Raw genomic sequence first — 13,668 nt, 5'->3', positions numbered from 1 at the left:
ATTGTCACCCTGTCATGTTGGAATGTAGTTTTTCTAGAATCAGAACCTTGGTGATAACAGATTATTAAAAAGATGTGTAAAGACTCATTAACTTTGGTTCCTTGACAAATACACTGGCTTTTAACTCAGCTGAATGGAATTAGGGGATAGAGCAGTAAGAATGGGCTGGGTGGAGTGTGCATGCGTGGGCTCTGAAGAGGCCTGGGTTGGAAGATTGATTTTTGCCTCTTGTGTAACTCCTGTAGCCCCAGTTTGTAAGATGTAAAACTCACTCTCATGAAATGGACTGAAGTCGGTACTTGAAGGGATCATTATGAGGACCGTGTCTGTAAAATGCTCATCAGGTGTAACAAGAGTTTACTCTCTGAGTCTCTGACTACCTCTTGTCCTGAAACTTCCAAAGAAAATTAAAGTGCCTTTGCTTTCTTGGTCAGTTTCAGTTAAGATTTACAATCAACAAATGGCCAGATGGGAAAATTAAATGATATCTTTTTTATTGACATATGGGATGGCCAAAAATAATTTGACTGATTCTGTTTGCTGAGAGGTTTTATTACATGTATTTTAGGGAAATGTCAATGTTTGGATGTAGTTTTGATGCAGTGAATTTGATAGTTCTTTGCCATGGGATTCGATGACTAGATTCTGTAGTAGAGGAATTCATCAGGATGTGTTTAATTTTACCAAATGTAACAAGCCAGATGAGTGTTGGAATGTTAGGGTAGCATAATTTAAGCAATATATTTGCAACTGTGAAATAATTTTAGAGGTAAAGTACTTTAAAAAGAGAAGCCCGCAAGTGATTTATAAATTAAATTTACTTAAAGACTTAATGGTATCATTTGTATTTTTGGAGACTGGAAGTTTTGTTTTCTTGGGTGGAAAAAACCAAACCACCTTAAAGCGTTGTTTGGGTAAATGTGTGGAATCAGGTACTTGGCACAGAGCCTGCACACAGTAAGTCTGCCTTCTTTTTCTGTGTCCTTTTAGAATATAATTTTTGGTGAAAGAGAATAAATGAAAATGTGGTACTTATACTTCTCACCGAAATGGCGGTAATTCTATATGGAAGATGTGCATATGAACAAAGATTTTATGGCAATATATTGAATTTCATTTGCAGTATGATGGCCGCTGTCATAATTGATTTGCTTTTAAATGGGGGTTGAAAACAAGAAGTACTAAGTTCGTATTGGTTGCCTATCACATTGGTAGCCCTGAAGCCTTTTGCCTTGGTAATCGTGTTTGTGAGCGTTGGAGATGGGTAGGATCAGGTGAAGTTAGCATTCATTGTGGATTTCCTGCACTGCAGGCACTGTGGCCCAGCATCTTCTGTGCATGACACTTCGTAGAATCCTCATGACCGTCCTGGTGCTTGGGGGTTTTAGGTCCTCCTTTGCAGATGGGGAAATTGGAACTTAAAAATGTGGAGTGACTTTTATCACTGAGGTCACACCGCTGGTAAGTAACAGGACTAGATTCATAACTTTATTCTGTCAAATTCTTTGCCTCTGTCAAGCATTGCCTCCCCCACCCCCCATGACCACAGTCAACCACAGTCAATATGGTGACTATATTCATCAGCTCCAGAGCCCTGAAGTTTCCTTATGCCTTTTTGAGACCCCCCTCCTCCCACCTAAGTAACAGAGAGCAACACCTCTGAATGCGGCGTGTGCCTGGAGGTCTCATGGAGAAGTATCTGCGTTAGCTCCTCCTGGTGCAGTGGGGGGAAGTAGAATCATTTCTGTTTGGGTGGGTCGATGAGAAGTCAGCCATTGTCTTCTCATCAACCACCAGAAAAATAGTTGCCAAGAAGTTATGAAAGGCCTTTGTGTAAAGGCTGTGTTTGTTCAGAGGGGTGGTCAGCACCTATGACTGAGGCTAGAAGTCCAGGTGGCACCCTTCCACGTCTTTCCATCCTGCACTTTCACCTGGCTGCTGCTTCCTCCTCACCCACATCTGCTCTGCTGCTGATCCTCCTCCCTGGCCCTGCTGCCCCGCCACCATCTCTCATTGAGAATATTATCATCAACTCCTCTCTGGTCTCCTGCCTTTGGCATTTACTCCCCCACGGCTTCCCTGTTGTAGTTTGAAAAAGCACAAGTAGAACTACAGTTAACGTGTTGCTTAACAACGGGGACACATTCTGAGAAATGCATCCTTAGGTGATTTTGTCATCACGTGAATATCATAGGATGTACTTACACAAACCTAGATGGTCTGGCCTTCTGCACACCTATACACTGTGGTGCAACTTGTTGCTTCTGGGCTACAAGCCTGTATAGCATGTTACTGTGCTGAATACTGTCAGCAGCTGTAACACAGCAGTATTTGTGTATCTAAACATCTAAATGGAGAAAAGGTACAGTAAATGTATGGTATAAGAGATTAAAAATGGTGTATCTGTCTAGGGCACTTACCATGAATGGATCTTGCAAAACTAGAAATTGCTCTGGGTGAGTCAGTGAGTGGGTGGTGAGTGAATGTGAAGGCCTAGGGTGTTACTGTACACTACTGTAGACTTTATCAACATTGGACACTTAGGCTACTCTAAATTTACATACACAAAAATTTCGGTAATTACTGTAACCTTTTTACTTGTTTGTAAATTTTAAAAACTTTTTGACCCTTATAACGCTTAACTTAAAACACAAGCACGTTGTACAGCTGTACAAAATATTTTTCTTTATATCTTTAGTCTATAAGCTCTTTTGTTATAGACTGTTTTTTGAGACAGAGTCTTGCCCAGGTTGGAGTGCAGGACATGCTCTCAGCTCGCTGCAACCTCCACCTCCCAGGTTCAAGCAATTCTCCTGCCTCAGCCTCCTCAGTAGCTGGGACAGCAGGTGCGCATCACCACGTCTAGCTAATTTTTGTATTTTTAGTAGAGACGGGGTTTCACCATGTTGGCCAGGCCGGTCTCAAACTCTTGACCTCAGGTGATGCTTCTGCTTTGGCCTCCCAAAGTGCTGGGATTACAGGCATGCGTCGTCATGCCCGGCCTATAAGCTTTTTTCTATCAAAAAAAATTTTTTTTAAATTTTTTACCTTTTGGACGTTTTGTTAAAAAGTAAGGCACAAACACACACATTGGTGTAGACCTTTGCAGGGCCAGGGCCATCAGTATCACGGTCTTCTGCGTCCACATCTTACTTCACTGGAAGGTAGAAAGGGATAGTAATCTCTCTCTCTCTTTCTCTCCTTTCTCTCTCGTTTTTTGAGACAAGGTCTTGCTCTGTCTCCCAGGCTGGAGTGCAGTGGCACGATCACAGCTCACTGCAACCTGAACCTCCCAGGCTCAAGTAATCCTCCCGCCTCAGCCTCCCAGGTAGCTGAGACTACACCCAGCTAATATTTTTTATTTTATAGGGACAGGGTCTCACTATGTTGCCCAGGCTGGTCTCGAGCTTCTGAGCTCAGGACTCCCAATGTTACAGGGTCACAGGTGTGAGCTACTATACCCAGCTTAGAGGAGTTTTTTTAGCTTCATGATAATTTTATGGGACCATTGTTGTATACGCAGTCCATTGTTGTCCAAAACGTTACATGGTGCATGACTGTACATCATTTTCCAGGTAGAAATTTTCGTGTCTCCCTGCTGCTTAGCATAAAGGGTGGGCTGTCTGTATAGCCTGTGAGGTTCTCTGGCAGTCAGCCACACTGAACTACCTACTCGAACACACCTTTCTCCTTCCCATGTCCATGGCTCTCCTCCTGCCTACACGTCTGCCCTTTGACTTGGCTACCTTTCACTTGTATTACAAGACCCTGCCCAGTCTCCATCACCTGCACCCCACGAGACCCGTGTCCATCTGTGGCTCCTTTGTCAGGCCTGTCTCTAGCTAGCTCTTACCTCATTGTAATGAGATTATCTCCTTGTTTCCCCTTCTGGGCTCCACAATTCTCACGGGCAGGCTCTGTGTGTCAGGCCTGTCTCCATTATTCAGCGCAGTGTGTGCAGTGTGCTCATAGCAGGCCACTTTTGCATGCTTGCTGAGCTAAGCTAACCTGGCCATTTTGCAGGAGTTTTGCATCATTTGAAATTTGCCTCATTTTGGCCATCTTTAAACTTCCTAGAACAAGAGCACTGTGTACTTCCTTGGATCTCCTTCTGGTTCTGCCTGGGCGTTGTCAGGCTGTGAAAGCAGGATCATGTCATATAACATAGTGCCTGTGATAGCCTTCCCACATGTGCCCAGCATCTAGCAGTGGTTTTGTCCTATCCAGATGTTGGAAGTGGGAACGCGGCTCTTCTGCTGGTCTCAGACCCTGATTTCAGTCTCTGCTTCTGACAGGACTGGATTTCTGTCATTGCTTACTCTCCTTATCCTGAGAAATTCTAGTGCTGGCTGCTGCTTTGTTGTGACCCATGGAACAGATTCACTTCATTTCTCTGTGTTTGCAGGTGATAGCCCTTTCAGTGGCTCCAGGAGTTTATTGCCACAGTTATCACTGGCTGCGTTGTTTTTTGCAGAGAGAGAAATGTGATGAGGATCTTATTAGTATCTGCCGCAGCCTGGTTTTCATTTTCAGGATTGTTGAGCATATTTCTCACTTTTCTTTAAACCCAGGCTTTCTTGTTTTTTTTTTTTTCTCTGATTACATTTGATTCAATGCAGCCTTGGAAATATATATTTGTATACACATATGCTGTGAACATTGATTTCTTCTCCTTGTGGAAAGCAATATGTTCTTGTCTTTTTTGGTTCTTTTCCCTCTGGAAGCTTAGGTATTTTTCCTTCCATTCACTGTCACGGATTCCAGCAAAACCACTTGCCCGCCACAGATTTTCCTAATGGTGGGATAGGAAGACAGGCTTTGGTGGTGCCAGGCACTAACCTGGCATGCATCCCCGACTCTCCTGCTTGTACACAGCCGTATGCCTTTGAGTGCATCAGCCAACCTTTCTGAGAGCCCCAGTTTCCTCATCTGTACCAGCAGTTGGTAATTCAATAAATAACGCAGGTGTCTGGCTCAGACTCCGGGGTGTGGCAGGTGCCTGGTGTTAGTTCTCTCATACCCTTGCCTGTTTTCTTTGACCCTAGGACTGGCTAACCGTCCTGTTTGTGAAATTGCTGTGTTGGGGTCATTTCTCTCATTTTATTCCTTGGACAGAGGCATTATTCTCATTCTTACGAGGGGCACTCTTTGGCTCAGAGAGTGACCCGCTGTCCAGGGCTGTCCTCATTCTGGGCTACCGTTTTCCAGCCCATTGTGGCCGTGCAGCCACTGACATCTCTTCCTGGCTGCGAGTTCTGACAGGCATCACTCAGTGACCTAGGACAGACCTGGCTGGCAATTCCGTGAACATGAACACCCCTTCCCATTCCCACTTAAAACCCCTAAAACTCCTGCATCCACAGCAAGTTTTTCCTTCATTATTTGTGTCACCCAGATCCTGGTACCAAAAAAAAGCTATCAAGGAAAGAAATGGCAACACCAGCTAGGCCTTAAAGATGCAGTCACGGGCTCACTCCTGGCTCTAAGCGTGCCCAGCACCAGCTGCAGCTTGGCTCTGCCGAATTCCTGGGTGTTCACACAGGCAGGCATATTCACCCAGAAAGCTCAGGCCAAACCCCAAACTTGAGACACCTTTGCTCTTGTCACACAGCCCAGTCTGGAAAAAAAAAAAGTTTTCTACTGTAAAATATGTGGCTATACATGGGATACGTCAAGTCTGTGACTCAGTGCAGGGAGCATACTGCTTTCGCGGAGACTGTTTCAAACACTTTTTTGAACTTTTTCAATTGTATTCAGCCATCAACCATTAATGAGTCTTCAGGCCGCATCAGTGGCAGAGTCAGAGCCTTAGCCTGTCAGCAGGCCCCCAACAAACACATGGTGTTCAGACCTCCTCCTCTCAAGCGCTTGTCTTTGAATGGTCTCCACTTGGGACTGGTGCAGTTTGGGAATTGCCCCATTTGGTAGGGGTCTCTCTCATGATTTCAGAGTCTTTGAGTTTGGCAGAGCCATGCATGCATTTGAAGTGAACGTTTCGTTTTTTCATTTGTTGACCTACATGCCAAGCACCAGGCTAGTTCCCTGGGATACAAAGATGGAGAAGGTATAGGGCGGACCCCCTGACGTTCAGAATTTTCATCCTCTCTCTTTAGAGTCCAAATTCTCATCACACCCAGACTTTTATCTGTTCTGCTGTAGATCATCAGAGGAATGGAATTTTTTGCTATTTCAAATCAAAGTGACAAAAGATAATGAAGATTTTCCAAGCTGCATTTGGATTGCCTTCTTTTTGAAAAATTAATTATTTGGCTTGGCAATAAAAACTATATATACTTACCATATGCAAATGATGTTTTGAAATTTGTGTACATTGTGGAACGGCAAAGTCAAGCTAATATATTAACATGCATTACCTCAAATTTTTTTTTGTGGTGAGAACACTTAAATCTTTCTTAGCTGTTTTTCAAGAATACAATACATTGTTATTAACTATAACCACTGTGTTGTACAATAGATCTCTTGAACTTACTCCTTCTGAGATGTTGTATCCTTTGGCCAGCATCTCCCCAACCCTCCCATGCCTCACTTCTTATGAGTTAAATCCTTAGTAGTTAATGAAGGAGCAAATGGTTGTGAACTAATGGAACTAAATATAGATTCAGCAAGACACAGGGAAATTGATGGAAGTTGTGAGGATTCTGCTGTGATGCCATCCACATTCTTGTTTCCCCCAGCAAAGGCAGGAGAGCTGTACCCCTTCCTCCTGGCATGGAGGTGGCACAGAAGGCAAGGGACACTTGGGTGCTGCCCTGAAAACTCTTAGAGCTGGGGTAGCCCTGTTCCTCAGGAAAAAGGCTGAATATCTCTTTGTTTTCTGCCCCCTATGCCAGCTCTTCAGCTACATAAACAATATATTTGCTGGCAAATAACCAATTTTATTTCTTTTTAAATTATTTAAAAAATTTTAGTTACAAATCAGTTATGTCAAATGACTTGCCATATACATGAATTTTCACATTCCAAAGCTGTGTATAAAATAGTCTGTTAGGTTTTCAGTCAAGTGCATATTTAATATTTTGCCTGCCTCCAATGTAAGTAAAGCAGTGTTCAGATGCATAGCTGAACAGTCAAATGAAGAGAGTATATTTAAAGAGTATTAATTTGATGCTGAACTGTCCAGAGTGCCCATTGGCTGGCACAGCTACATTTTTCTCTGGTGACATTCCCAATCTAAAAATCACTTAAGTGAGAAGAGAAATTCGATTGTAGCTGTAGACAAGAATAATGCGGAAAAAGTTTCTTGGCAGTACTATTTTGGACCTGCGCTGTAGCGGATGCCGAGGTAATCTATCAGTTTGTGAGTGTCTACAAAATGCAACTCTCTAGATAACAGGTTTAAAGTAAAGATTTAATACAGTCTCCATCTCTTGTGATGTTGCAGTGACAGTTTAAAACTCATTCTCTAAATCTCAGCAGACTTTATAGCTAGCAGTGGGCCAATATAAAGTTTAATAGCATTACAACACATAAATCATCTTTTAAAGATGCTACTAGTAGCTCCAATATTAAATGCAGACAATCGCCCGTGTTATAAATAATTTATCAAACACCATTTCAGATTAGCCTTCCATGCTGAGTTATTTATTTTAGCCTTTTCTGTACGATTCCTAAGGCACTTTTTGAAAGATCCATTACTGGTCAGTTTAATGAACTTGGGGGTCTGTTTTGTCCCCTCAAGCACTCGGGTACAGCTGTGGTGACCATTACGTGGCCGTCGTGGACCTCTTTGTGCCTTTTACAAGTGCTGCCCATTTGTCATGTAGCGGTAAATGGAACTGCACATTGGAGTCCAGGGACACATTGTGCAATGCGGTGATGGAGACAAACAGATAGCTCTATAAAGTGCTGCTTGTCACAGCTGACTTGTAGTACAGTACATCACTCTTATTGTAATCTCATTTAAGAAGTAGGGGTGGCCCAGGGGACTGATACTCCCAGTTAGTTTGGTCTTTGTAGCCATAAAGCAAGAAGTGTTCCTTTTATATTCTCTGAACTTTTAGGGAGTGTGCTTTTTGCTTGGATTAATTATTATAGGAACTTCTCTATGGCACTGTGTGAAGATTTGTCAGCAGGTTTGTTTGGCTCTCCTTCTCCTGGCCTGGGGTTTGGTATAGGCAGTCGCTGCTTAGAGATAAGTTGTGTTTTTAGGAGCCCTCTGGCTTGCTTTACTAAATAACTTAACCATTTATTAAGCAGTAGCTATGTGCCAGAAACTATAGCAGGTGCTTTCTGTGTTTTTATTTCTAATTTGTTAGTAATCTTGTGAAGTCAGATTTATTATCATTATATTACAGAGCGGGAGAGTAAACTCAGAGAGGTGTAGTGACGTGTCCAGGGTTGCCCAGCAGTAAGTAGTAGACTGGGGATTCAAACCCATTCTGTCTGCCTCCATGTCTGCCAGATGACCTTGAACCTGGGTTCCCCAGCTGGTGTTTAATCATCAGGGTCATGGTGATCTTTTAGCTGAGCGTCTGAAAGCAAAAGGAAGTTGCTGTTGGCCTGGAGGGCCATTTTTTGGCCACGAGGGTAAGTCCTACTCGCCCATCTCCACACTGAGGTTCCCTTGTGACCTGCAGCATAAAAGCATAGGCAGCTGGCTGGGGGCAGATGCCTCCCTGACTGTGGGAGACAGCATCGCACCTGGGCCTGACCAGCTGGGGTCATGGGCTCTGCAGGGCCCTTTGTCAAGGCCCCTCTGTAGCAGCTGTCCCCAGGCAGATGCTGCCCAGGCCCTAGGTCACTCTGCATCTTCCAGAAAAGGGAGGTGCAGTTTCCCTACGAAGAACTAATCCTAAAGGAAGAGACAGTGCTTCTTGTGCGTATTGTGGGCTGGAGACAGATACAAATGTGGTGTTTTCCCCACCTCTTGCCTTTAGTTTGTGGTTTTTCTTGATAGTTTTCTTAAATATTTGGTAGCACATGTTAAAGACAAAAGTTGTTTAATTGTGAGATTCCACTATAAAGAAAACACAGTATGAATATGCCCAGTAGCATATTTGCATACGTGTCTAGAATTCTGTGTATGGAAATACTGTAGTCAGAGACAGTATTCAACATTGAAGCAGTTCCTGGAACATAGTAGGTCCCTATAGGTATGTGTTAAAGACATTAACTGTGTAAGTAGTGGGTGGACAGTAGAGCCTTTGGTCATTTCCACCCTCTTTCGATTTTGAGGGTTTGGGGTGTTAAGGGAGGGATATGTTAAATAAGACCTTAGATCTTAATATTGATCTGGCGTTGCATTGTAGAAATGTTGTCCTAACTTGGTTGAGATTGAAGAAGGCCCTTGAAGTGGTAGTCTTGGGTATTTTGGGAAACACTGCCCTCCAACCCCCAATGGGAGTGACCATCAGAGGAGCTGCTGGTTGGCCCAGAGAGAAACTGGCAGACACCATCTCCTCCTCCTCTTAAATTTGCCCAGGTCTTAAGGCTCTTTGGTGGTGGGGAGTGAATGACACGGCCTTGAGTCAGGGACTAGCTGAGGAGCCCCCAGCCCAAGGAAGGTCACTTGTGAGTTGGTGTGGTGCTGCGGCCTTCTGGCTCTGAGGCCTGATGGGCCTGTTTTAGTATTTTTTGTTTACCAGCTGTGTGACCTTGCGTAAGTCACTGACTGCCAGCCAGAGTTTCTGACCATACCAACGTCAAAAGCTTGTTGGGGGCAGGGGTGAACATGATGATCATCAAAGTGCCCAACTCAGTGCTTGGCACGTTAGAGTGCTGATAGATGTTGATTGATTGATTGATGGATGGATTTAGTGAGCATATAGGTGCTCCATAAATCTAAGTTTCATTCCATCTCCTAGCCATATGTATATGAGACATGGGGTGGGACTGGGGGGAAAAAAGTGAGAGACTTGAGATTTTCTTCCTTAAGGAATGATCTTCCCTAGAATTGGTGGGGAGGAAAGGAATTTAAAAGATGTATTTTCCCAATTTAAAAAAGCCTTTATTTATACTTAAATAACAGCATACATGATAATTTTATGAGTAAATCAAACTATATAATTTTAAAATTTGCATATTTTAAAGTTTTATCAGTTACTTACAGACTGTTTGCAAAATAGAGGGAGGATCACTCGTAATCTTACACTGTCAGCAGTCTGGTGTCCTGTGCCCAGTCGAATGGATTGACACTAGATATGCATGTCTCATGTCATTTGTGTATTTCCGTTTCCCCAAGTCTTCACCTGTCCCCATCTACCCAGATCATTTGGGAAATGTAAATGTGCAGTCCTAAGTGCTGCCTGCAGGGTCGCGATGTCCGCCAGGTACTGCTGGCTGGCTCTAGACACCAGCAGCAGTGATGAGAAACAAAGCAGAGGAAGTAGTTAAATGGTAGAGAAGAGAAGGGGGAGCAGAGGTGGTAGGCCAGGAACAGGGGAATAAGTATGGTTCTCCCCGCATGTGCCCATGTGCACACACACCTAAGGCCATTTAAAGGGAAGCGGTTAGGAATGAAGTTGTGTTTGCTGAATTAGTGGTTGGTTTTTGCTGTCTATCTAGATAGCAGCTGCTGCCAGCTCCTCATCTAAGAGGCTTTCTTTGCTACCACCTTCACTGGTTTGTGGAAAGCTTCTGGCCCCATAGACTGTTGAGAATTCCAGGAGAAAATTCCTAATTAGCAGATCCTGTTTGAATGTATTCTTACAGGACTGCATATGTACAAAAGAAGAATTGGCTTCATTGGCCCCACATAGATGTCACGTGAGAGTGAAAAAACCTGGGGTATAAATATCAAAGGAACCCCCATCTGCTGGTTTGCTGAGGAGCCCACTTCCAGCAGAACCTTCTCTGTCCTTCTGAGTCTGTAGAGGGCACTTATGTCACTGGAATCCTGGTCTGGCATGGGGCAGGAAGAGGAGCAGGAGCCCCGAATGGGTTCAGATCTTCTGAAAACTTGAGGTTAGCGGATCTGCCCTTTGAGGGTCTCAGGCTGGAATTTGGGCCTGGCGTCCCTGTTTCTCCAAGGGTGTTGCTTGGATGAGCGCTGGAGTGCACTTGCATGTGTATGTACTCCCACGCCCTCGTGGACTGGGAAGGCGTCGTAGCACAGGTTAGATTCCCTGCTTTCAGGGAGCCTGGTTCATTTTTGTCCTCGTTTATAGAGCTTGAACGTGGTGTTCCCCAGGTCCAGTACCATTGCCGTCGCTACCTGCCTTCTGTTTCATTGCTGTTTTCTGGGTGCCTCGTGTGCAGCCTGTCCTTCAGCCCTCCCTGAAGCTCTGCTGACCAGCTGCGTCCTTTTCACGTGCTCTTTAGCCAGCCTTACCCTGCATTGTACTTACTTGGGTCAGATGCCCCCGTTGGACTGTAAGCCCCTAGGGGGCAGGGATTTGGGGGCCTCATCCACCTCTGCAGCCCTAGCTGCTGGTATAGGACATAGCATGTGATAGGGCTTCTTGGATAAGAAAGGGATGAATCCGTTTGTTCACCAGTAACTATTGGGGATGGGGATTTGTGGTTAAAGGTGGGGCAAAGGAGAGAGTGATTCAAAGTAATGGATTACTTCAGTGAACCTATAGGTTCCTTAGTAGGAGAGACAGATTATTTTGGGCAAGAGGTCCCGCCCTTGGTCTGCCAGCATTTCCCCAGAACTACTGGCTTGTGTTTTGGTGTTAGTTTCTTCCCCCTACAATGCTGACTTTCTCAAGTAACTTTCAGCTATTGTTGGACATTCTTGATCAGGAGTTAGTTAGTAAACTGCAGTCAGTGGGCCAGATCTGGCCCACTGCCTGTTGCTAATAGAGTTTTATTGGAACACAGTTGTACCGATTTTTTTATGTATTTGTGTGTGGCTGTGTTTTGTGCTAGCGTGACAGAGTTGAGTAGGTGTGGTAGAGACTTTTGGCCACAAAGCCTAAAATATTTACTACCTGGCCCTTTTCAAGATAAGTTACTAACTCTCTAGTAACTGTCAGCTCATTGTTTTGTAGTGATTGTCCAATGTGGTCAAGAGGCGGTGCATGCATAAAGGGTTTTAACGGCCGGGGTTGGGAACTTTGGGTAAATCATCAAGGTACTTTGAGATCTTTTCCTTGTCTGTGAGATGGGCATTAAAAACAACACCTACCTCTCAGGAGGTCTTGTGCACTTCTAGTGGAAGCACATTGCGGATATCAGAGCAGGCCCTGGTTTGGCCGGGGACGTTATTGCTGCCGTTCTGTTTCTCAGGAGGAGGAAGCCAAGAAGCTGGTGAGCGAAGCCATCGCAGCTGGCATCTTCAACGACCTGGGCTCCGGAAGCAACATTGACCTCTGCGTCATCAGTAAGAACAAGCTGGATTTTCTCCGCCCATACACAGTGCCCCACAAGAAGGGGACCAGGTGAGTGAAGGAGACGAAGTTCTTCCTGGGTTCCCTGGCGTCGTGGCCACCCTTGGTATCTCCATGGCATCTGGACAGAGTTTTCCTGGTTCTTTCCACATTAAGTACATCCAGTGTTCCTAAATCAGCCTCCCACACAGACCTTTGGCTTGTTACTTGCTTTATGACAGTGGGCTGCTGTCAGGTGTAGGAAAGTGATTTAATTTGATGGGAGAGGTGGAGGGTGGCCCAAGAAAGAGCCCTAGGCTGGGAGGTGGGGTGGAGAGGTTTGGATCATCTGCTGTCCTTTCTCAAGTGTCTTAAAAAATCCCCTGATTTCTGTGAGAAGGTGCATTTTTCAGGGCAGCCCCAGCGCTTCCCCTCAGAGTGCCCCGAGATTCCTAACTGGGTGTAAATCAGCAATGCTAACAGCCTCCCAGAGGTGGCCTTGGGAGCTAGTGTGTGTGTGCTGTGCTACAGAGAGTTGTGCCGTTTAGCCTGAGCTACATGCCAAGTGGGCCCCTCGCTCAGTGATGCAGCCCAGACTCAGAGCAGTGGGAGAAGGTTCTAGTTGATTTGCTGAGCAGAACTGGAAGGTTTCCAAACCTGGTGGCTAGCATGTGTCAGAGGAGCAGCTCGTTTGCAGTGTCTCGTGATTGTCCGGCTGCTTGACCGTCCTGTGGCTCCTGACCTCTGCTGGGAGCCCAAGCAGCTCAGGATGGGCTCCGAGTGCTGCTTCCAGCTGCAGCATCTGGGTGCAGCACAGGGCATTTATAAACTACGCCTCCCACCCAGCCCCACGGCTAGCCCAGAGGAAGTGAGCACCGCCTTCTGCAGGCTTGCTTCCATCTCCCACTGCACACACAAGTCCACATCAGGAGTAATTCACAAGGAAGGAATGGAACGTTCAGAACCAGCAGGTATTCACTGTGGGCTGCGCTCAACCTTGCGGAAGCTCAGTGGGCTCTTGGTGGGGTGGGGCAGCACGGCGCCAGAGAGCTCTGGCACTGGGGTTGGGGAGTGTTGGTGGCTGGCTTGGTGGCTTCCAAGCAAATCAGTCTGTCTTGGAAATGGAGGTAAACCAGATGACCTCTAATGAGCCCACGAAGTCCCCTCGGGCCTTTAGCAGGAAGGCAAGCCACCTTTCAGGCCCAGAGCTGTGTTGGGGAACCGGGCTTTGCCGAGCTCCAGGTAGGCAGGAGCCAGGTACTGCATGCAGCCTGCTTCGCTGGTTATTTGCAAGATGCTGCGTGATTTGAGCAAGTCCATGGTGAAGCAGTGATGGGGTAGGGAATGGTTACACCATTCAGGCTGGACGGAGTCCTGGGCGAGGACTAGCCGAAAG

At 45.5% G+C, this 13,668-nt stretch overlaps 1 protein-coding gene across 4 annotated transcripts in view; it reads left to right on the top strand.

Moving 5' to 3' along the window:
- The window catches only part of PSMB7 (proteasome 20S subunit beta 7), a 62,924-nt gene that overhangs the window by 47,268 nt on the left and 1,988 nt on the right, over window positions 1–13,668 (top strand). For all 4 annotated transcript variants that reach the window (XM_058445829.1, XM_058445827.1, XM_032165099.2 and 1 more), the window contains one exon: window positions 12,193–12,344. In XM_058445829.1, coding sequence (XP_058301812.1) covers window positions 12,193–12,344 — 152 coding nt within the window. The remainder of the gene's footprint in view (window positions 1–12,192; window positions 12,345–13,668) is intronic.

Source organism: Hylobates moloch, unplaced genomic scaffold (assembly GCF_009828535.3).
Source record: "Hylobates moloch isolate HMO894 unplaced genomic scaffold, HMol_V3 SCAFFOLD_10, whole genome shotgun sequence".
NCBI classification, from domain to species: Eukaryota; Metazoa; Chordata; class Mammalia; order Primates; family Hylobatidae; genus Hylobates; species Hylobates moloch.
Note: the sequence above shows the minus strand (reverse complement) of the source record. Positions and strands in the feature narration are given on the sequence as shown.